At 44.5% G+C, this 25,462-nt stretch overlaps 1 protein-coding gene and 1 pseudogene across 1 annotated transcript; both read right to left on the bottom strand.

The window, feature by feature from the left end:
* Window positions 1-728: 728 nt before the first annotated feature.
* LOC120668066 lies at window positions 729-9,107 on the bottom strand (annotated as a pseudogene).
* A 6,380-nt stretch (window positions 9,108-15,487) lies between these two features.
* On the bottom strand, window positions 15,488-23,921 carry LOC120668065 (ubiquitin carboxyl-terminal hydrolase 8-like; the record flags this gene model as incomplete). Its single annotated transcript, XM_039948017.1, has 13 exons — window positions 15,488-16,061; window positions 16,643-16,916; window positions 17,122-17,682; window positions 17,849-17,994; window positions 18,085-18,342; window positions 19,600-19,770; window positions 20,130-20,270; window positions 20,372-20,683; window positions 21,567-21,659; window positions 21,744-21,803; window positions 21,934-22,066; window positions 23,467-23,706; window positions 23,806-23,921. Coding segments are annotated over 13 exons (2,667 nt in total), but the record flags the coding sequence as incomplete, so codon positions are not given.
* Between the last annotated feature and the right edge of the window lie 1,541 nt (window positions 23,922-25,462).

Here is a 25,462-nt window from a genome sequence, read left to right as displayed (position 1 = left end):
ATGCAAATGCGGATATCATCGGATACAAATACAAAACGGATAGTTCGAATCCGGATTCGAATCCGGATACCTTCTCGATTTGAAACATAGAGCTATCACGAGTATCAATTTATTTTGTCAAAAATTTTATAATAGATCAAAATTATTATACAAGTAAGGAGTAAATGATTAGAAGATAGCTAATAAAAAATAATATAATTATCTATGTATAGCTTTTATATTAAATATATAATACTAATTTTAAAGGTAAAATAAATAAATATTTAAATACTTAGTAATTAAGATATATAAAAAAAGATTTTATCATTAAATAAATAATTAATTTGACTCGTATAAAATAATTTTAATCATGAAATAAATATATTAAATAGTTAAAGTTAATTTTTATATCATTACTAATTTTAATAAATATATTATTAGTTATCTAGCTTTCTAAATAATTTAAATAGTGTACATCATTAAGTAATTAGGTACAAAGATAAGTTTAAAATTGTCTCACTAGTCATTTTTTCTTTGCGGATACAGACGGATACGGATGTGATCGGATATTCCTCAAATACGAATATGGAATCGGATAGAGAAAAGTTCTCAAAGTCGGATTCGGATGCATCCATATTTTTTTAGATAAAGGATAACAATCCGGCCTCTATGCGAGGCATACACAACCAAAGAAACAAAGTTTGCAAAAAACTGAAAAATGGCGCACCAGTCTCTAGAAAGACACAGAACTATTGGAAGCGATAGACATGCTTCCACCCTCATTTAACTAAATCAAGAGCAACTGTCTCAAGAAGTCTGCTCAAGCTGGAGAAAGTGTCCTTGGCGTGTTCCACATGCTGTAGCTGAGCCCAGAAACGAAACCAATATGTTCCCCTGAAGATGACCTGCAAAATCGAGGTAACTTTGATTTTGTTAAAAGTAATATCATTGCGACTTCTCCAAATCTCCCAACAAACAGCCGCAACCCCCACCCAGATGATATTCCTAATCTTTTTAGATTGATTAGAAAGCCAAGAATTAAACATATGACGAATTGATCTAGGTGGCGTTAAACCAGTAACATAAAAGATAATCCTCCAAATCATTCTTACATAAGGACAAAGCAGGAAAAGATGTTTTATAGTCTCATTACTATTACATCCACAGCATTTTTGGCTTCCTGCCCAGTTCTTCTTAGCAAGATTGTCTTTAGTTAATAAAATCCCCTTTTGAAGAAACCAGAGGAAAATCTTAATCTTTAGAGGAATCTTCAATTTCCAGATCAGCTTATGTCTAAAAGGCGGTTGTGTATCTAGACAGTGTAGATACAAAGATCGAACAGTAAAGGACCCTAAAATAGTCAAATTCCATTTAAACGTATCCGACCCACCCACCAGTTGAATATGCGCGATCTGAGCTAGATGGTTTTGCCATTCGACTAGCTTGTTACCCACCAACGCCATCCTAAAATATAAATTGAGTGGCCTTGTAGCCAAAACACTGGCCACTGTCGCATGAGGATGCCTCACAATCTTGTAAAGTGATGGGTAATTATCTTTGAATGGCATTTGACCTTCCCATACGTCATCCCAGAACCTAGTTTTGCTCCCGTCTTTAATCGTGAAGGAGCCTTTGGCAAGAACCTCATCTTTGATCTTCAAAATATCTCTCCAGAAATGAGAGTCATAAGGCTTTGCCTGCACCTGCGTGAGGGACTTGGATCCTAGATATTTGTTCGTTAGTATGGTTTGCCAAATACCATTAGTATTGAGAAAATTAACTAACCATTTTGCCAGCAAGCATTTATTCTGCAGCTGCAGATTTAAGATACCAAGTCCCCCTTGATCTTTAGGACGACATAAGATGTCCCATTTGGCAAGTCTATACTTGTGCTTATCGGAAGAACCTTGCCAAAAGAATCTCGATCTAAAATGGTCAAGATTTTTTAGTACACCTTTTGGGATTTCAAAAAAGGACATCATAAATATGGGAAGGCTACTAAGTACCAAATTTAACAAGACCAAACGGCCCCCATAAGACAAGTACTTAGCTTTCCAACAAGAGAGTTTTTTCTCAAAACGTTCTTCAACCTTTCGCCACTCAGAATTTAGTAGCTTTCTATGATGCATAAGAATTCCCAAATATCTAAAAGGGTATTCCCCATCATTACAACCAAATAGATCAGTATAGAAGTCCTGCATCTCTTTTGCTGCTCCGTAGTAGAAAATTTCACTCTTGTGGAAGTTGATCTTTAACCCGGATAACTGTTCAAAAGCACAAAGCAACAGTTTAAGATTCTTAGCTTGTTCCAAGTCATGATCAATAAAGATGATGGTGTCATCGGCATACTATAAGATAGACAAACCATCATCCAAAAGGTTAGGTATAACACCTCTTATTTGACCATCGTCCTTTGCCCTCTTAATGATGAGAACCAGCATATCCGCGACAATGTTAAATAAAATAGGTGACATAGGATCTCCTTGACGGAGCCCTCTCTTGGTTTGGAAGTATGGACCAATTTCATCATTGACTTTGATCCCCACACTTCCGCCAGAAATCATCCCTTCAATCCATCTACACCACTTAGGAGAAAATCCTTTCATGCGTAGCGTCTGTTGAAGGAAAGACCATTTTACTTTGTCATAGGCCTTTTCAAAGTCAATTTTGAAAATGACCCATTCTGTTTTTTTTATATGCATCTCATGGATAGTTTCATGTAAAATGACTACTCCTTCCATGATATTCCTGCCTAGTGAGAAGGCAGTCTACATAGGACCCACCACTGTTTGGGCAACATTATTCAATCTATTCGTAGCCACTTTAGTAAAAATTTTAAAGATAACATTAAGGACGCAAATGGGTCTATATTGTTGAATTTTCGTTGCCTCCTGAAATTTTGGAATTAGCATAATGATTTCAAAGTTCAGACTGAAGAGGTTCAAATCCTCGTTATGGAAATCCGCAAAAAGAGCCATAAGGTCGTCCTTAATTACTTCCCAGAAGACTTGATAGAATTCAGCGGGGAAGCCATCAGGACCAGGAGCCTTGTTGTGTTCCATTTGGAAAATAGCATTTCTCAATTCAGACATATTGAATTCACTAGTGAGCATCTCATTATCCTTTTGGGTCACTTGTGGAATATCCTGAATTCGATCTTCCTCAAGAGTAATGTCCGAAACATCCGGAGACCCGAACAGGTCCTTATAAAATTGAGTGATATAGCTCTTAAGCTGGGCATCACCAATAACAACTCCTTGATCATTTTCAAGTTTATAAATATATTGTTTTCGGTGTTTCCCGTTAGCTACTAGATGGAAGAATCTTGTATTATCATCTACCTGTAGAAGTGTTTTCACCTTTGCTCTCTCATACCACTTAATTTCTTCCTCCCTCAAAAGAAGAACTAGCCTCTCTTTCAGATAGTGCTTAAAATTGACCTTTTGATCCGAAAGAGAGGTAATCTCGGCCTTCTTATCTAGCTTCTCTAATAGAGCTAGAAGTTTCTTCTTTTCTTTTCTGTATGTTCCTGCTGTATGCTTGGCCCAGCCTCGAAGATGCTGTCTGAGCCTACGAATTTTATTCTACCACCTCTCCAGAGGAGTGCGTCCAGACGTTTCTGATTCCCAAATGCTTGCAACCATATTGTAGAACCCATCCCTAATCAACCATCCTCTCTCAAATTTAAAAGGGGATTGGTTAGAGTGGTGTGTGGACGCACCAGTATTAAGAATTAGAGGAGTATGGTCTGAAATATTTCGATCTCTTGGTTCTACCGTCTGTAAGGATCGATGGACCAAGAGGGGGGTGAATTGGGCCTTTTTCAAATTTCTAAAACAAAATAAAGCAACCTTAACCTATGCAATACTAGTAAGGCTCAATTCACCAACCGGCTAACTAAGCAACCTACACAAGCTATAAAGGATACAACAAAAATATACAGCTAAGCAAGGTAGAGCTAAGTTATGATCTCTAGGGTCAAGCACATGAATAAATTGCATGAAAGTAAGTGCTTGAATATAAAGTGTGGGCAAGAGACGACCAGATTTTTTTCCCGTGGTGTCGATGTGTTGGCACACACCCCTAATCCACGTTGTGACACTCACTAAGAGTCTTGTCACCTCCCAAGTCACCGAGACGAGGGTGCTCACTAAGAGTCTCTGTTCACCATCCCGGCGTGGTGGAGCTCAAGTCACGTACAATCTTTTTCGGGCTCCCACAATCAACTTGGCAAGCTCCACAAGAAACACCTCAATCACCAAGATCGCCTAGGTGATGCCAATCACCAAGAGTAACAAGTTAGGGCCTTCACTTGAGCAAGAACCGATCACCAAGAGCGGATGCACATAAGCTTCTCCCTACTCAAGTCCTTAGCCTTGCTTCTTGGATGATTGAATGATCAAATGAGTGGAATGTGAAGCTCAAGGTGGCTCTCAATAATAGAATGAGTGTATGAGTGTTGCCTAGTGTCAAGAGACTTCAAAATGACCCATTGGAAGGGGTATATATAGGCAGCTCACGCGGATAGACCCGTTGGAGAAAAGCTGCCAGAAAAAGTATGCAACGCCAGTTAATCCGACGGCCCTCCAAAAGTCATCGTCGGTTCAACTGATGAATGTAAACTACCCATTTGAAATACTAGTCGTTACAGCTCGGGCAATTTAACTGACGTATCATCGGTTTAACCGGTGAGTCTAGTTGTCCACTGATCAACTGAAAAACCAACTCTCTGGACAACTGTACCGACGCTAACTCAAATCCTTCGTCGGTTTAACCGGTGAGTGTAAGCCTGAAAACCCCTGAAAAACTGACTCTCTGGACAACTGAACCGACGTTAATTTCAAACATCGTCGGTTAATCCGGTGAACACTGTGTCCAGACTTCAGCAACTACGTTTAACCGACGTATAGAAAATTGATGTTGTCGGTTAAACCGGTGATAAGACTTTTTCTTGATTTTGCTTTTTCTAATATGAGTCTTGAATGAAATCCAAATATTCTTGAGATATGAGTTGAATAGCACTTGTTTGAGCTTCCAAGAACCTGAGTGACCAATGTGTGCATCCATTTTTTGATTGACCATGTCCATGCTCAAGTTACTTGGCCTTAACCCCTCTTAACAGTGCGACCTCTACAAAACTATAAAATATATACTAACCTAAGTGTCCTTCTCAACCTTGCGACACTTAGGACTAGAAAGATCCTTAGTCTTGTTATATATTTGAGATAAATACCGAGATCGCCTTTTTTAATAATAAAATTTAGGGGCCTCTTTAACATATGATCCAATGAGCGATAAGATTTCATTAAGCTGCACAAACTCATTAGTCACAATAATGGTTGTCATTAATCACCGAAACATACCTTGAGGGCCTAGATGCTTTCACTGTCGATAGCGGGAACTTATCTTCTCAATCTGTACTAACCAGAACTCTATCAAGCTTCTCAAAAGTCGAATTGTCACCAGGACCCGCCCATGTAAATTGGCGCCCAAACAAAATAATCTCTTTTAGATCAAGAGATTCGGTAACAGCATTGAACAAGTTTGGCCATTTGAAGTCAAACACCCCGGAGCTCTTATCTTTCGGCCTTCTCATAATATTGAAGTCCCCTCCAATTAAATACGGAAGGGTCTCCTTTGAGCATGTGTTTGCCAACTCGACCAAAAACTCCTGCTTGTTTTGATATTGTGTTGGGCCATACACTGTATATAGCACAAATTTGAAACCATCGCTTTTGCAATGTAAGGTAAATTTCACATAGAAATCTCCCTCTACAATGGTTCCAATATCAAAAACCTACAGATCCACACCTAGAAGAATACCTCCAGATCGACCATGAGGGGCCATACTATGCCAAAGGAAGTCCCGGTCTGCACATAGGTTCTTTAAAATATGATATGAAAAATCATCCCTACCAGTCTCGGAAAGAGCGATGAAACTGATTTGCTCGTCCTTAACCAAATCAGACAAAAATCTATGTTTAGCCAAGTTTCCTAGACCTCTGCTATTCCAAAAAACCCCTTTCATTTGATCACAAATTTGGAAGGGGTTTTTGGTTTTTTTGGGACTTTGCCATGTTTAAAATTTTTGGCAATGTTAGACCTTTTCTTCCGATGGACCGGAGACAGATCGATAATGTGATCCGACTCTAGGTCTTGCAAGTTCTCATTTAGATTACCACAAGCGTGGCTGAGAACTGCATCAAGTCTAGCATCCCTTTCATCATCACTCTCATCTAGTAATTCAGTCGATTTTACATTACATTTTTTCTTATTAGCAAGAACCACCATCATATCTATTTCTAGATTTTTAATTTTGACAGAAGAAGCTTTAACAATTTCATCAGTATGGCCTAACCTGAAGCCTACCCTACCAAGGTTTGAAATAACATACGAATCTGAAAAGCTGGTAAAAGATGTACCTGGTTCAAGGTTCTTTTTTGCAGCCACTCGCGAAGTCTTGTGTAGGGTGTGTTCATCCGCCTTGTCCTTATTCCTGACGCTCCTTCGGATTTTGGTGGTCTTGATCGGCTCCGCTACAGCTGGAGCTGAAGTGGGGATGACGTCAGGCGTCTGACCCCCACCCGTGAATGAAGAAGAGGCTGGGGTCGCCTGGCCCACCCCCGTGGTCGAAGAGGCGGTGACCTCGTGGTCCCCACCCGGCGCTGAAGAGTGGGCTGGGGGCCCATGGCTCCCACCCGCGGTCAAAGAGGAGGTAGGCGGCACTCCCTCTCCCGCCGAGAGCGGCACCAGCGAGTCGGCCCCAGGGGGGACCGCCGCCCCTGCCACAGTGTCTCCATCCTGGTCGCCGTCCGCACGCAACGGGACAGCAACCACGGAACCCTCCACCTCGCCAGGTACCTGCACCACAAAGCTAGAAGCAGCGACGGAAAGGCTCCCATCACTAGAGTGCACAACAGTATCAACACCTCGCTCCTGGGGCCTTGTACGCAGCTGCTGAGAAGATTCCAACAAAGCCTGGAACCTCGCGGATTCCTTCTCAGTTGGCGGGGAATAGGGTCTATCCTCACCATTTCCCTCCACCATGACCTTAACACTAATTTCCTCCAGCAAACTCTCACAAGCCATGTCCAGGACCTCATCAATTAAGGCGGCTTCTTGCTAAGAAAAACCTGTGTTCTTTTTACCAGTTTGTTGGTCACTAGGTGCCTCAGGCTGTGGGGCTGTATCCTGAGGGGCATCTGACATGTGTTGATCACCATTACCATCCAAGCCGCCTTGCGAACCATCATTCATTCCGGTGTCAGCATCATCACCCAATAAGTCATCATCCTCTGGGTTAAAAGGATCATCATCTACCACTTCCTCAACATTGAAGTAGACTCAATAGATGCTTCTATTGACGCAGATATCCGTGATTTTTGGAATCTCTTTGACGTCAAAAACAGCCACCAGAATACGAACCTCTCCAGTAAGACGAAGGTGATTCATATCCACCTTCTGAGTAGCACCGACCACTGACCCCATGGCCCAAAGGGGTAAAAAAGCACGGAGCGGAGTAGGAACATTAGTCACAGAAAGCCAAACTTGGTCCAGTACCTTGATGTGCTTGACCTCTGAATCGAATTCCTCGAAGATGAGAACTCCCTCCTTGTTCTGGGTAGTGACGGTGCGAATCGCAACCATACGATCCAGCTCAACCTTAGAAGGAAAGGGCACTAAGAAAGCCTTATCACCATGCTCCTGCACTGCCCAATCCTAGCAAACTGGAATAATCCTTGCCAACTCGGACTTAAGCAACTCAGCCGAGACTGCACCCTCCTCCACAGTGATCAGAGCAAAAACATTTGCACTTGCCACCGGAACAGTATAAAAAGGTCGAGCCGCCCGAATACAGAAGAAACCTAACCCATCGGAAGCGGCTCCGCAATATGAGACAGACGGCTTAGGCCCTCTGAGCTGCGGGCACTTGCTAGTATAGTGGTCCTCCGCACAAATCGTGCAATCCAGCTTGAAATTTGCTTCGTCCTTGCGCTTCCGCTTCTGCTTGGCCTGCTGTGTGCGATCCGCCGGCTCAGCAGCATCACCGGCGGGATCGACCAACGCAGCACCACTTGTCTGGTCTTCGTCGACAACCGGAGCACCCCGACCCCTGCCCCGACCCCCTGGCCACGTCCCCCACGACGCGGATTAGGGTTGCCAGGATGGATGGTCGCAGGTTGAGGTGCCCCACGCCCGCTGCCTCTGTTGCCTCGGGGAGCGCCTGGACCTCTGTTGTGCGCGGTCTGGTTGCCTCCAGCGCCTCCCCCCGCCGTGTGTCCCGCGCCCACACCCCCAGCAGGCGGAGGTGCATGACCGCAGCCAGGGATGCCACGTCCTTGTGGATTGCATCCATGGGCACCAAATCTCCCTCGCGCACGACGGCCTTGTGCACCTTGCCCGCCGGCCATGACGATGGCGGCGTAGGTCTTCCGCGGGTGTGTATCAGGGACAAGAATCGGTCTGACCAGGGTACGTGAAGGCCGAACGATCGCAGGCTCTTTCCTCGGCCCAGACCCAGAGAGAAGCCTAGGCCCAGTCCGTTTAGCCTCCGAACCCGATCTGTTGTCTCGCTTGGAGATGGGCGGCGAGTTTGAAAATTGTATCGACGGAATTAGCGGATCACTGCCAGTCCTTGCTCCCCTCCTGCCGTTGGCCGCCGCTAATGCCGGAAGGATGACGTCGCCCAAGGTCTTCGCCGGCGAGACCCTCCTAGGCGGCAGAGCGCCTTTCCACACCTTCTTCCACGGCGGCATCGCCGGATGAAGTGCCGCCGACTGAGAACCCGGCCTGGATCGTTGGGAGGAAGGCGTCACCGTCGGAATTGAGGCCTCTTTGTGAACGTTGGAGCGCCCCGAAGAAGGAACACCACCCGCTGCAGACTCGCAATGGCCCAAAGCCAGCACCTCAGCATCTCCAAGATCTTCACACTCAGAGTCTGAATCTGATGCCCAAAATTTCCCCATGCCAGCCTTGAGATTAGCGCAGGAGAGAAGCGCAATCTCCTCTCTGGCGCGCTGGAGCAAGTAACGATCTTTTGCCGGGTTGGAAGTCGCATCTCCATCCTTGGCCTTGCACTGTCGCAGCGCAAGACGAATTGACGGAGCGAGCTTGACCTGAGGAGGCATGGGAGTGGGCCGCCGACTCGCCCGAGCCGGCGGCCGGGAGGCCACCGTCGAAGGCTAGTTCGCCGGGGAGGGGGCTAGGTCGCCGGGAGGCCACCGTATGAATGAACATACGGTGCGCACCATATGAATCGGTGGCAGGTAGTCACCGATGACTAATATGCGACTGGAACACGATGAACTCATTTCCAATCACGCGCTCTGTTCCGCCCTTCGGATGCATCCATATGATATCCATATTAAAATCGAATACGAATACGGATATACATATTTACATTTTAAACGGATATGAATACGGATAATTCGTATGTTCGGCCATAGGCCCAGGCACGGACACAAGCTGGTGGTGAACGGTGATGCGCGTGGGACAAGTACGAAACCAACCCACGATGCGTCACCTCGACACGACAGTTCCGTCCGAACCCTTTTTCGTATTTCGCCGATCTCTGCTCCTCCTCTAGTGATTGATCTCTGCTCTCTCACTCTGCTCGCGCAATGATATGCTGCTGCACTGAACAGTGAACACTGCTGTGTTGATGTGATCATTATTAAAGCCAGCTGGCTGATTTAACTGTATTCACTCTGTTTACTCGGCTGTGGCTGTTGGCTGTTGGCTGATGTTGATTTTTGTTATGAGATAAAAGTACTGTTGGTTGGCTGGTGGTGCTAATTTGGTGTGAGAGAAAAATAATGGTGGTTGATTGACTAATAGCCAAGCGAACAGAGTGATTATGTGAGATAATAAGACAGAATAAGTTGAAAGTAAACTAGCCGAACAGGGTAAAACTCTCTCATTGAATAGTTATAAAAATAAACATATATAAATACAAGTCATATATGTTGATGTGCATTACTTATGAGCCCCTTAATTTTTGTTAGCTTATTAATTAGCCTTGTTTGCAACAATAATGCAGTGTGTGATTATATTCGTTCTCGTGGGAACATATCACGCCCAGTGCTGAATATGGTGTCCATGTCATGTTCTCGCACTAGTTGCATATGCCGACGTGGATGCATCTGAACACTGTAGCTGTAGGCCCTTCTTCATTAACTTGCATAGGACCTGATGGCCGGACTGGTCTATCTTTTCCGTGGCATTAAAAATGGGATCACACAATGAAAATTGGTCCACGAATGAAGAATGTCCTCCACATAATGCTGCAAGTAGCGCATCAGCATGAGTTTTGTTGAGGGTGATTATCATACATAATGTATGAAAATAACTTCTCCCTCTCCAGTCCATGTATATATATCTAGCTATAAAGTATCATGCATGCATGCATGTGATTCAAAGAAACAGAAATGGTTATATATATATATATATATATATATATATATATATATATATATATATATATATATATATATATATATATATATATATATATATATATATATATATATATATATACAAGGAACAAATGATTATCACTATTATTATATGGTAATCAAAGAAGTTAAAGGATTGCATACAGTAATTAAGGAAAATAAGAGTGCAAATAAAACAAAAGCAAAAGTGATTAAAATTGACTGCAGTAAGCATCTAGTGATACTGCTGTGATATCATGAACTTTGTTTTCCTGTTTAGAGCGAGGTGAACCATGCAATCAGTGCGTGTGTGACGGAACCGCCAAATTAAAACTCTAATTAAGCGTAATGGCCGTCATTTGAACACATCGGGCTCATTAGCTTAACGGCTTAATTTGGCGATCCTTTCTCAACCCACGTCCCGATCGAAACATCACCGATAGTCCCACGCGAAGGTGGGTGCAGATGGTACAAGTACGACACATAATTGAAAATACAACAAATATACATACCATTCCACCTTAAGTTTTACAAACCCCATTTGAATACATCCATAGTTTGTAAACTTTACAATACCGAAATTTGAGTTCGAATAGAGAAAAGGGCTTACAACTACCAAAAGTGTAACCTCGGAAGGTCCCTAACTAAACGTCTGGCTCCACAATCTCTCATCCCTCTGCGTCCCGACGGATGAACTTGACGCAGCAGGGACAGAAGTCTACATCTGCGTGTACTGAAATAATTGTGGCAACAAACCCTGAGTATACTAATACTCAGCAAGGCTTACCCGACCAATGGGTATAACTTAGCCCACATATCTAGACATGCAAGGCTTTTGGCTGTTGGTTATCTTGCAGAAAACAGCGACTAAAGTAATTCCTCACTTTCCTTATTTTAGCCCAAGATCTAGGTAAATTAACATAGTCTAATATTTGCATAACCAAATCTAGAGCAAACATAGTGGAACAATAAATAATAACTCATATGTTCATCAACCTAGGTATAACCATTATTCCATCACCACACTACGCTGCGACGCAGTGACCAAGGTGCTCATATCTAAGAGCGACTGACGGCGAATCGATTCGTTTTAACCTTGCAAGGTGGACCTAACCAACACGGCACGCATTAGCCCCGTCGGACCACGCGCACCAACTTTTCCCCTCCCTGTCTCGAACTACAGAACCACCCCACCTGCATATAGTCAGCCGAGCCCTACGAGAGACCACCAAAAGTAAACTCATGCATCCCGATTCTCCGCGGCCACTCGACTCGCCCTAAGGGGTGGGTAGAAGTTCTGTACTTCCGAAGCAAGGCAGTACTCGGCTTACCGGTTTCGACTACCTCCTACTCCCGGCATGCGGTTAGTACAGTTCAAACATGATCAGTAGGGCCAACAACGGCTTGGTTCTTAACCGACACAGGCGGAACTACACTTCTCCCGCCCGGTCTCAGATTCTATTCTTTCTTTCTTTCATTCCAAGACTTTCATCCAAAAAAAATTAGTAACTCATATCTGAAAACATAAAACTATCATATATCTCGCGAGTAACCAAGAATTACTCGACTTCTACCGAACCCTATCTAGCATAGCATTTCTATCGTCCTATACCTACTAGTACAACTCAAGGACACCTAGGGTTCATGCAACTAGGGTTTCAAGCAACTCCTAAACGTAATGCATAAGTAATAAATACATATATAGGTGTCATAATTTAAAATTAATAGGATGTGCACCGGGGCTTGCCTTCGGGCTGCTGCTCAGAGCTGGGGTCAGACGGGCCTTGGGCCGGGTTCTCACACCTCTCCTCCTGGGCTTGCGCCGGCTGCTCCTGTGGTGCCGCAATCACCTCAAATATGGCGCCCTCAGCTGCGGATGCTACACGTATGCATATCAATTAAATGAGTGCAGCTCAATGATGTAACTACTTTACTTCAGCTGGAATGCCCTGCGGACTGTCCGCGCCCAAGTGGCGGACCGTCCGCTGTACCATTCTACCGACCCACCAGAACCAAGTACCTCTCTGGACAAACTTCATTCTATACGGCGGACTGTCCGCTCACCCTTAGCGGACTGTCCGCAATACACCTACGCCAACCCACTAGAGACAACAACGTCTCTGGACTAATTTCTAATCCTACCGACGGACTGTCCGGCCCCCCTTGGCGGACCGTCCGCAGTTCATGTATCCAATCCACCAGAGACGGCAACGTCTCTGGACAAAATCCTAAACTCTACTGCGGACTGTCCGCTCTCCAATAGCGGACCGTCCGCAGTTCAATCCTGCGAACCCCACCAGAGACATCGTCTCTGGACAAATTTCAATTTTCAACGGCGGACGGTCCGCTCTCCAATAGCGGACCGTCCGCAGTTCAGTTCTGCTAAACCTCCAGAGACAACATCGTCTCTGGACGAAATCTAATCTGACTGGCGGACTGTCCGCACCTCCCAGGCGGACCGTCCGCGGTACCTAACTTTTGACACCGCGCCACAGGCGGCAGCAAGTGCGGAGGCGACGGCGGCGGCCGTTTACCGGCGCCGGCGACACACCACGGAAAGGAAAAAAGACCGGGGAGCACAAGGAACTCACCACGAATCAATTCCCGCGGTCGGTTCGGGCGGAGGACGACCGGAGAGGCGGATCGATGGTGGAGCAAAGCTTCAAGCACCTCCAATGGTGACCGGCGGTGGTTGGGCGATTCTGGCCGGGGAGAAGCCGGACTGGGGGTTTGGGAAGGTGGAAGAGGTGTCGGGGAAGGTTCCCGTGCGAAGAATCGAGGTTTGGTGGCCGGAGGAGGGAGATCGACGGAAGGGGGCGACGACGGCGCGAGCGCTCGAGCTCCGCTCGGCTCTGGACGAAGTGAGGAGGAAGAGGAGGAATGACAGGCGGGTCCCATGTCCATACAGATAAATATCTGGGCCTAGGCGGACCGTCCGCCGGCCCCGAGCGGACCGTCCGCGAGGCAGGTGTTACAGTGTGCTAAAAGATGGAGCATTTCATGAGTAAGTTGACAAGGCACTAATGCACATGGGCCATGGCCAAGGCAGGACCATCAAATGATCACTAAATCAGATATAGTGAGGATCGGAATTATTGGGCGAGCAGGTGCCGCAGCCTTAAGTGAGTTGTCCACTGGCCTGGGCCACTTGATAAGACCTTAATGAGCTAGCTCTCGCTCCAGGTACGACTCAGTTCGTTCATGGCCGGCGACGACGACGGCGATGGCAGCTGCGCGCCCTCCGCCTACAGGTGTCGCCGTTCTGGGCACCGCCCGGCACCGCCGCGGAATGCAACTTGCATGCTGCATTGGCCTGGACCATGGCCAGCAGTGCATGCCACTCTCGCTTAACTTAGCTTGGTTCCGTCGTCAGATTATTCTTACACTAACCTTGGCCAGCTGCAAAACACGCAATTCGATCTCAAGGAGCTAGCTACTTGGCAAACGGCAAGTGAAAAGTGAAAAGGATCAAAATCACGCGTGTAGTACGTCTTTTTTTTTGAAATAAGAGTTGAAATAAGGGTGCACGTCTCCATCGTTACTGTCCCTCTCCCTCTGAAGAAAACAGAGAGACATGGAGGGAGGGAAAAGGAGCGAAGCGTGCACTGTTGGCGATTTACCGGTGCTAGTGCAGTGTACTGTTTCTGATTCCACTGTAGCAGCTGATGGAGGCACAGAGGATCCGAGCCGACTAGAAAGGAGACTCCCGCCATAGATCCTCTCTCCTGTGGCTGCAGAATGCAGATGGCGGCCGGCCGGCCGGCCTCATGGACGCGACAGGGGACGCGTGCGTGCGTGACAGCACAGACGACGAGTAGAGGACGGAGGAAGACGAAGGCGGCTTTAGCTTTTTGCCGTTGTTGCGAGGGGTCACGTCACGATTATATTGACGCCTCCACTGTACGGTGCTGCTGCTGAGCTTCTGTTCGGCTAGCTGGACGGACCCGTACAGGGAGAGAGAGCCTGCAGCAGCGCGCTCCCGCCCATCTCCACCGGCCACGGCTCTCACAAGGCAGGCAGGCTCCCCGCGCGACACGGGCAGGGTCGGCCGCGACCTGGCCCTGGCCTTGCCGATGCCTCCGCCTGGCTTTGGCTGGGCTCCCTTCCCTTCCTCTCTCCATGGTGTCATGTCATTTTGCAAGCCGTGCGTGGCGTGGCAGCACATGGATCGCAAGTCACATGTCAACAAATACTTGGCGAGCCAACCGTACCTGCAGGCTGTATTAGGATGTAGTGTCCCGTACTGGCCTCCCGTTGTCACATGCTCGACACTTTTAACTACTTTCTCCAACCCATAATATATTTGACATTGGTTAGTTCAATCTTGAATTAACCAACGTCAAATAAAATGGAACGGAGTTGGTGCTTTATTTGTTTCCTAGAGTCTAATTGGTTGAGTACTAAAATTTTCCTACCTAAAATTTGGCAAGCCTATAAATTTTAGCACTCGTTTGGTTGGAATCCAAAAAATAGACCACATGCTAAGTGTGTTATTCTAAAATCAAGATTTTGGTTAAAAAAAGATTAGCATGCCTACATTTTGACGGACATGCCTATATTTTGGTAGCCAACCAAGCAGGTTCCTATGTGTGCACTTCACATCTCCCAAAACATAACTTCCTATTTTGCGCCGAAACAACATACTATGTAGATGTTCTAGAAATACTTCGACGGACAATACTTGCTTAAACCTAGCACCCAACAGATTCACAAACACATTTAGTCATTTCAACTTGGAAAAGTTATCGCCTTAATTAGTAACCATTCATCTGTCAAGCCATGAACGAGAGAGTTGCCTCGTACATTCACAATCTCATGTACTCACCGGGGCAACCAGGCCTGCTAGCAAGCAGGGAGCCAGTCCCCACGAAACAGGGCCGCCCTACTCAACCGCAACATAAAAAATTCGCAAGAATTTCACAGGGATACAACCAATCGTCCTTCAATCACGCTGGATCGCACGTTCTTCAGATTGGCCCATGGCGACCTGCTCAAGACGAAAGCCCGAAACATCCCATCAAGTTCCGCAGACACAACGCACTAGTCTAAAGTCTTTAAAACTTCCAAGTTCCAACAATGCTGGTTCACTACCACAACTGTTGACTATCTGGGCTGATTTTTTCCCCCTCATGTCAAAGAGCCAAAATTTACCACCATCAATTACAGATGTTAAAAGGAAAAAAGATAAACTGGGATTTGTATGTGAACTACAAGGATAAGTTATCTCTCCCTCTCAACCCTACAACATCTAGGGTCAGAAACATGTATGATATCAGCCTACAACAGCCTTCCTGCGGTGCATTTCCACATTCGGGAAGCTGGAAACAGTAGACCCCAAACTCTGGCCCCCTTCACTGTCTGGAACCAATACTACTCTCTTCCGCCTCTATTTCTATCTCCTCTTCCTTTGCACCAGAACTGTCCCCCAACCAATGAACTATACACTGTCCGGGGGGACTGGGCTCAAAAATCGCCACCACCGCCGCCTCAAGTTGGAATATCAGAATCTATGTCTGTACCTGTATCTAAGCTATCCTCATGTATCCTCCTGTAAAAAAGGACATAAGCTGCCGATGTCTTTATGCTGTCCTCGGTTATAGGACCCACATGACGATCATCAAAGTCATACCACCCTTTTTTCCTTTCGTCCTGCACCAAAGAAGAAAGCACTACATAAGCACCACTACCTTGCAACAACAACAATAACAACATAGACTTTTTTCCCAAGCAAGTTGGGGTATGCTAGAGATGAAACCCGAAAGAAATAAGTTCAAGGTTCAGGCACATTGATAGCTAGTCTCCAAGCGCTCCTATCCAAAGCTATCTTTTTAGAGATATTCCAATCCTTAAGGTCTCTCTTAACCGACTGATCCCACGTCAGTTTAGGTCTTACCTCTACCCCTCTTTACATTATCGACCCGCTCAAGAACCCCATTACGCACCGGCGCCTCAGGAGGCCTTCGTTGGACATGTCCAAACCATCTCAGCCTATGCTGGGTAAGTTTCTCCTCAATTGGTGCCACACCGACCCTATCCCGAATAACTTCGTTCCGGACTCTATCCCTCCTTGTGTGCCCGCAAAACCACCGCAACATAAGCACCACTACCTTACAGCTCAAAATTTTAAACAAACGCATTCGCAAATGAGGGATCACAGTACATAGGCTTTTGCCAATGGTGTAAACGGATGGATCCTAAATCACTTTGGCACAAGCAGGAAGAGTACTTACATAAACATAAGCTGTATAGTGACCACCTCCCATGCTTCCATAGTGATTGCTGATAGCATATAGTCGGTAATTGTGGGGAATCTGTTGGCATCTGTGACCAATATACTTTGACAGGTCAAGATCATGAATCGGGAAGTCGACAAACGTCTCCAGCTTGTTTTTGGTGTAGCGGCTGTACGAAAACCTTTTAAGGTGTATTATAAGGATCTCAGGTAACCTCCAAAGGTCTAGCTTCTTACTAGCCTGCCGATGCTCTTTACAACCTGGGCAATACCTGTAAAATAGAAGGAAAAAATCAACAGACAAGAATAACATTGCAGTTGTATTTCTGTAAGCTTAAGCAGCATTGCAACAACATTTTTTCTTTCTTTTTTGTTAAATTACAAGTATTCCGAACAATGAATCATTCTACTTCAAACAGACCTTTGGGAGCTGATGTTACAAAAGAGAATGAGAAAAAAGTGATGAAAGAAAATTACCACATGTCTTCTGGGCCTAATGGTTCTTCCTTGATAAAAGCTTCCAGGCATGCATATAGAGAACATGTGTCCTGCGGTCTCCTTGAAAATAACACGGCTTTGTAAATCTCTGGAAGAGAATCCAAAGAACCAAGATTGTATTGCTCCAGTCCATCGTCCAGCCAACACACAACCACATGCAGACGCCTCAGCGGACCTTTCACTGTAATGGGTTGATCCATTTCTATCTTCATGCGTTGGTCTGGGAACCTCTCGTTAGTCAGGAAAAACTGCATTGCATCTTCAGTTCCGGTTTCATCCTCAAGAGTATTGTTGTTTAAGCTAGTTTGCTCTGAGGTATCAGTGCTCATATCGGTATCTGCAGTTTCATTAGCCAGACTGCTCTCGCCAATTCTTTCATCTCCAACTGAAACATCATCCTTTGATACTCTGAATGGAGTCATAACCTTCAGGAAAAGGTTGCAGATAGTACTTCCAGTTACTGTATTGTCAGGAAGGTTTGACACGAGTGGGGCGCCAAAAGTCTTCCATGACTTCCTGCCAAAACTGGAGAGGGACGACCTGTGTATCAAAGACGTTGATTTTGTTATAAGATCTTTTCACATATTTCCTAACCAAAAAATTGGTAAATAATGATGAACATATTTTGGTGCGGATTCATTAAACTTTCAACCATTCTATATTTGATTTATATGCACATCATAGAAATTGCAAAGATTTTACTTACTCCATACGCTGGCTTCTGAAGACCACAATAGGAGCATCTTCACTGTCTTTTCGAAGTCTATATGCAACCAAACGATCTCCATCTCTAATCAAGGAGATGACTTCAGAAGGTTCATCCAAGTACCGGATAATGGAATTATTGTAGACCTACACGTTGATCATTGAACAGTAAGGAAATGTGCTGGGCATGTTTAGCAGCTTTCGCAATGACAATAATACTGAATGAGTAATGAATACCTCAGCAACCAGGAGGCGCTCATCATCTTGCAACGAACAAGCGTTGCTTAATGCATTGATAAGGGTCCTCGTATCTCCAGATTTTGGCACACTGACAGTGTAAGGAGATGGCCCAGTAGTCCCGTCAGTGCTGAAGACAGTTATTGTCATTGTTCTCATTGTTGTTGAAGGTAGGGGCAAAGATAAATACATAAACGGGTCAAATGTTACAGAAACTTTCTTGCATATTGGGCAGACTAACGTTGACTTGTATTGACCCTGTCATTGAAGCACCAAACTCAATCAATAAAAGCTCAAAGAACATACATACATAGGAAAAAGCAACCATCACCCTTTGCACATTTTTTTAACACTACATAAATAATGGGCATGATATATCTCAGACCCTGCACAGAAATTACACGTGATGAGAAGGGGTTATGCTTTTGTCCAGCCTATATCATGTTTGCCCACCAGAATAACAGCTATTGATGTACAAGTGTCATCAACTAATTAAATGTATCAGGAGAAGTTCTTGCAAACAACAAGAAGTCTACAAAGGGTAGACCAAAGGACTCATAATCTCCATGTATGCTCAAGGCCAAAGGTAAATAAATTGAGAGAACGGCATGCTTTGCATTGGAATGTCCAGTAAGAGGCACTTGGCATAGTTTGAAGATAAGGTATATCAAGAAGCCAATGTGGTGGGACTTTTGGTGAGTTGGTCTAACATAACATTGAATCTCCTTTTTTTCTTTTACAAATTACAAATTTAGTAACATCTAAGTTTAGAGTGAAAATATAAAACTTATTCAACTGCACGCATACAGATCGACAGCAATAAAATGTTAGCCCATGCTTCTTCTGTTTCTGATCGTGCACTTCATTGTCTTGAAACTTGAAAAAATATTTTATTACAGGCTCCTTGCCTAGATCATATACACATCTAATCTGCATGCTGGTATAATAGATACGAATGATTCAATGTTATTGTTACAGCTGTATACCCATAAGCCCCAACTAATATAACATAATTTCCCTCTGGTGCCCCTGATGCAAACACCAGGATTTGTAAAGCTGCTGGCACCATTTGGAAGCATAGGAATGCATGTGTTTTCGAGGGAGCATCTCCAAACCTACAGGTTGCGGTGCAAGCCTTCAAGGAGGAATCACACCTTTGGCAATTCTCAGGGGCTAAGAGGCTCGCTGCCCTAAGCCTTGAGTTGGGGGAAAGGCATGCCCATTAGCTGGTTTGGATGCGTGCAGTTGAATAAGTTTTTTTTTGTAATAGTCTTTTTTTAGATCTGCACGCTCCTCACTCTGGTCCAAGGTGTGGAGTGTTCTATGTATTTGGACCACTCTTATTCTCTCTTAATACAAAGATACGCAGCTCTCCTGCGTGTTCGAGAAAGAAAGAAAAAAGCTGCTGGCACGAACATAGAAGGAATATACCAAGATATAGAAAGTACCAGCAATCTTTATTGTAGAAGAATGTGCATGTCTTGAAAATAGGGACACTGCACAGTAATAACTAACCTGGCAGATATCAACTATGATAGAATCATTTCGGGCTAAATGGTTGCCCCAGTACTCATCTGCAACCTCTTCATCCGGACGACCATCTGAATCTTTTGCTTCGGAATATGGTTTACATTTAACACGATTCAAATCTTCATGAAGTCCATCCAATAGGAAAGCAAGAAGCTCCTACATACAGCACATAAAGCTAATCTGAGACGCTCCATTGGAATTACAAATCATTTTAGGAAAGTCAACAAGTATTATACAAGTTATTGCTAAAAAGTCAAGTAACTAAAAACAAGTTCCCAAGAAATAAAAAACACCCTTTATAAACACCATAAGTGTTGGATATTGTAAGCCATCAACACAATGGACGCATTAGCCACATCTTGGGGTTTAGGCTACTTAATCTTGAAGCCAATATTGGCAGGATCAAGTGGCTATAGCCAGCTATGGCATAGCGATAAGTTTAGGAAATATTTTGGGAGTGTGTGTTTTAGAGTCGAGATATCAATGCCTTTTCAAAAGTGAAAATGCCAACTAACCTGTGAATCATGTTGGTTAAAGCCACTGAATTGGGGAGCAAAGCGTGCAAGTTTGGCCTTGAATTGGCGTGGCGCGACCGGGGTTCTATCAATAGCCCATAGCTTCCTCAACAAATCGCCAAATGCATATGCGAGCTCCCCCTATTTGAGAAACATTTTCCAATTGAGTTAAAGAGAAAAAAATAATATCAAAATCCAAGTATAAATAAACCATATTAACTGAAAAGAGAACTTTGGCGTACCTTCATCCCCAGTGGATTATGCGTGTTTATTTCTTTACAGAAATCGCCAAGGAAATAGTCGACTAGTTTTGAAGTATGAGCCAAGCATTGGACTGCACTGTTCATAAAACATGTGTTTCCAAGATTATCTAATCCTGTTAAACCAGAGCCAACTTGCTTAGAGCTTCCACTTGATGAATCCAGATCCATGTCCGTGATACTGCCATTGCTAAAAACCGAACCACCCAATGTCAATGCTAACCCATCTCTCTTCCCATCAGCACCATTGGCCACAGGTTTTGACAAATCATAGATCTGTATTTCTAGAGGCATCTGAAAATATTAAGTAAAGTATAAGCAACATATACTACAAAAGCGCACACTATGTGAAAGATACAATCACAAGTGAAGCTGTACAAAAGCTAAGTTCAAATAAATACAAGCTGGATAATTTCATAAAACAAAAGGGAGAACAAGGACAATCTGATTAAGATGGCAAAAACCGATGACAATGGGTCAAAACCCCTAATAAAAATGTATGTGGTTGACAGCTAACATATATGCACCAAATAAGAAAATAATGCATATTTCCAAAATATAACTCATGCACTAGTCATACAATCTTCCTAGTTTACAATGGAATCATACAACTCTATATTTTCTTATATAATTTACAACTTCTAAAATGATGTTATGAAGCCAAAAGAAGAAGTGGACAACATCAAGAATGTGGAAGAAAATTTGTACAGACAAACTAAAGGTCAAGTAGCTGGACATAGATACCACAAAAAGTACATAATGAAATGAGTGCACCTTTCCTTTAACTAAGAGACAAAATGAAGGGACCATCCATGCTCAGTAAATGGCACAATTAACTCAATGGAAATGGGTTCAATAAGCAAAAGGAGATTTTGATAATATTAATTATAGATGCACTAATTTAACTGATTATGTCTACTTCAGAAGATTCATTGACACTTGACAGGATAAATGTTCAGCAGCAAGTGGTAAGCAGAACTAACATAGCCTTTTGTCCCGAGTAAGTTGGGGTAGGCTTGTCCCGAGTAAGTTGGGGTAGGCTAGTAAGCAGAACTAAATTAATTTGGGAGGGGGGTCATCATTGACATTTTATGCGAGAAAAGCTCAAATACCTATTAGAACAATACAATCCCATAAAATTTGTAGCAGTATGCAATAACTGAATCGAAGAAGATACCTCATGATCTGCAGATTTTGAGTCATGGGGCATTCGGTTCCATGCATTCATCAATATGTATGTTGTTCGCCCAGAGAAATCCCATATGTGAACCTAATACAAATGAACATGCAATTAGAGGGAAAACCTCAGGAATCTACCATAACTAAGTGTGTAAAAGGATTGTCAGAAAAGTACCGGTTCAGAGTCTGCAGTCAGAATCTTGTTTGCCCTTCTAAAGTTCTCTGACGAGTTGTCCTGATATGTCAAAGTTAATATACATTATAGAAGTAAACATCATCCTTAAAAAAAGAACAGTTGGTAAACGAGCTTCTTAAGAAACCCCTCTTCTGAACTGAAAGACTAGAGCAGAATGTAAGCAGCATACCTTTTTGCCAATCTTCACTGTAAGTGCATTATCTTGGGTGACTGAGACTCTTAGCATTATAGGGTAAATATTCACTGAGCCATCTTCAGTAAGGGAAGAATATTTGCCCGCGGACTTGACAGAATCAATATGCCTATGTGAAAAAATTAAGGTAAGCTGTGCTGAAGGAAAGAAAATAGAGAACCATCATGTAAACAAAATAAATGAGAACTATACCCAGGCAGCTGAGCATATAATTCAAAGACTGCTAGCCTTAACTATCAAATACAGCACTGCATAACATGAAAAGGGTTTCTCCCATTCAGAAATATATGTTTCAATGGTTTGAAAATTTAAGAAAAAAAATGTTCCCAAAGTTAGCACTAGATTTCTTTCTCTAAACCATCCATCTTGATGAAAGCCTCAAAGTAAGACCAGATTTATTGCTCTGTGTTGCTTGAGGCTTTAATGCATTCAAAGCAACCGTAGGCTATTAATTCCACATAAAGCTTCAAAGAGATTCTCCATAAGAAGTTGTGTTTAAATTGATCGCATCAATGTTCTAAGTTCTAACACGTGTGGATGAACCTAGGCTTTATAGCACAGTTCAGCAAAGAGAAAAAGTCCAGGGCTTTGTAGCACAGTTCAGCAAAAGGGGCAAAAATGGACTCTAGAATTGCAGTATGGTCTCCTTATGGAAGCTAAAATTGGATCTGTGGAAGCACCATCAGTACGAACACCGGGCATTCAATAACCCATCATAGGCCATTATAGTTTCCACAGACTTTCCAAGGAAGACAAGGAGTATCATCTCCAGTGCTCGGTGCTCACCATGTTTGCATGCAGTCCATGAATATATGTACAAAACTAAACGACTGCACGCAGGGGCCATTACTACAAAGTCGGTGAATGGAATCCATCCATGTAGGGCCATACGTTATGTACTACCAGAAAACAGCTCCCTGGCGCCTGAACGGATTGTTGGCATGCACCGCAACCAATCATCAGTGTCACTTACACAATAAGGCAATAAACAGTTATACTAAATTATCCACATAAAAAGAAAAATTTATCCACACTCATTTTCAGCAGCAAGTGTAACACTTCAAAACGATTCCAACACAGGATCGCCATATTCGATGCACCAAATTGCACAGCGGCATGACTGTTACAATGCAGAATCGCAGACATCTACTACCAACTAGTCTCTGGCCACACATCTGCATCAGATACAAGCCGATCACCCTACGCATCGTTGTCTATTCGACACTTCAAAGTTATCAACATAGGATCGCCATATCCGATGCACCGAATCACACAGCGGGGTTACTGTTGCAATGCAGAATCGCAAACGGCTACTACCTACAGTACCTAGGCCCTGGCCAGACAAGTGCATCAGAAACAAGCTGATCACCCTACGTATTGCTGTCCTCTACTACCACACAAGCAGCTCACCCGAAATAATAATAAATCTCGCGGGGCATCCTACCGTACGACCATCCAAGAAACAGAAGAAGAATAAGGAGAACGGAGCAGGGGGGCTGGCAGTCTCACCAGTCCCGGGCCTTGGTGAAGAGGTCGGCGGCGAGGAGCGCGTAGCTCCTCCCCTGCGCGTGCGAGGCGTCGGGGGCCGGCTGGTGGAGGAGGTCGTCCGCGCGGCGGAGGGTGTAGGCCTGGTCGTAGATGAACATGCTGAGCACCCTCATGCCGTAGGAGGTCGGCCCCACCGGCGCGGCCGCGTAGGGCAGCCCGGTCGCCTCGATCGCGGCGCCCTCCTGCGCCTCCTTCCACCACCTGCGCGCGCCCGCATCGGCATCGCATCTCGTCAGCCAGTGAGGTGGGGGGCGGCGTTCGCCCGATCGGGGATCGGGCTAGGGTTGGGGGTGCGCTCACCTAAGGGGCACGAGGAAGACGCGGTCGTCCTCCTCATCGGCGGGCGCGGGCGCGGGCGGGGGCGGGGGCGGGGGCGGGGGAGCAGGATCCAGGTCCGGGGCGGGGGCGGGGGCGTCGGCGTCCCCGGCGGCGGCGGGGGGCGGCGGGTCCGGGGGCGCGGGCATTGCGGCCCGAGGCGCGCGGCGTGCGGGATGGGGATCGTCGTCGGGGCGGGGAGGCTGGAAACGGAAGTGGGGAGAGCCGAACAGGAAGGGAAGCCTCTGAGGATGATGAGTGAGATCGATCTGCGCTGCGGTCTGGTCCGGTCGGGTCGGATCGGATCGGTGTCGAGCTTGATCCGGCGGCCGCGAATCCACGATAGCCAACCAAGACGAGTTGGGCCCGCGTGTCAGTGTCACTTGCAGGTTGCAGCGCGTCCTGCGGTCATCCTCGTTTCATCTGTTCCTGGCGCACTGGGTTTTGCTGGATTCCAAATTTTATTTTAAAATCAGTCGCTAGCTTGATTTCGACCCAATAGTTGTTCGAAAGAATTTTTCAGTAGTAAAGCACTGTTTTCACGCAATCGTGTGTAAGCATTCATTCTACTATATGTATATCATCAAATAAGTGCAAGAAGTTGGTTCGAAATAACCAAGCTTACAGTACGTGGAAACTTCATATCAGATGGATATGTTCCCAAGTACATTGCTACACATCAGCGTCTCGAAAATCTTCCCATGCAATGATAGGATTTGCGGTGATGTGGAGGAGAAAGAGCAAAATGATAGAAAGAGGTGGTTGACTCACGAAACAATCATCTCATAGGCTAAAATTTAGGTGTACGAGACTACTTCCCACCAATGTACAAGTTGTTTGCCATTCAATTCAAAATATTTTTTTATTTCATCCAGAACTCAAGAGGCGTGATATAACTTTAAGACAACTAAAAAGATAAGTCATTGTATAAGTTATCTAGTAGGTCATCTCAAAGAGTATGTGCCATTGCATGAGATCGTCTTTAAGACAACATCAATGTACGTACTTGCTCTAAGGCGGCGCACCACGCTAAAAACAAAACACTTTTGCTGGCGTCGAACGTTTGTATAGCTCGCTTTCCTTACGAGAACAACTTCGATGGTATAGCGTGGGAGCTCCCGAGGTAATCTATTGAAATTGTACTTTCATGTACCAAAAAGAGAGGTCTTTGCACGAGTGAAGGTATCTACAAACATTCGCATTGAAACAATATAATTGCGATGAGACAGATCAATCTTAACTTAGCCCTAATAAGCCACCATATTAATTATTGCTGCCATGTTAGATGGATGAGAACAATCCAGCAAAACCAAGCTCTGGTGGCAAGGCCAACTCTACACTTAAGATTACCTTAGTTTGCAAGGCCAAACCCTGTCTTAACTTTTGCTTCTTCTTCTTCTAGCTCTTGTTGTAACAGCCCAAAATCTCACACAAATAAAAATCATATAAATTCAAAATTCATTTTCAAAAATATAATTTTAAGACTGTTGAGCTCATCTTCTTTTGCATAAAGAAAATTTTCTCCCAAACTTAAATTGTCTAATTTCTTTCTAACAACCATCATCAAATCATTTTTCCTCTCTCCCTGACCACCGGGCTCCGCCTGTCATCCTCCTCACTGTCCCCCTCCAGAAACCTTCTC

The sequence above is a fragment of the Panicum virgatum genome, chromosome 3N (genome assembly GCF_016808335.1).
Source record: "Panicum virgatum strain AP13 chromosome 3N, P.virgatum_v5, whole genome shotgun sequence".
Taxonomy (NCBI): domain Eukaryota; kingdom Viridiplantae; phylum Streptophyta; class Magnoliopsida; order Poales; family Poaceae; genus Panicum; species Panicum virgatum.
Note: the sequence above shows the minus strand (reverse complement) of the source record. Positions and strands in the feature narration are given on the sequence as shown.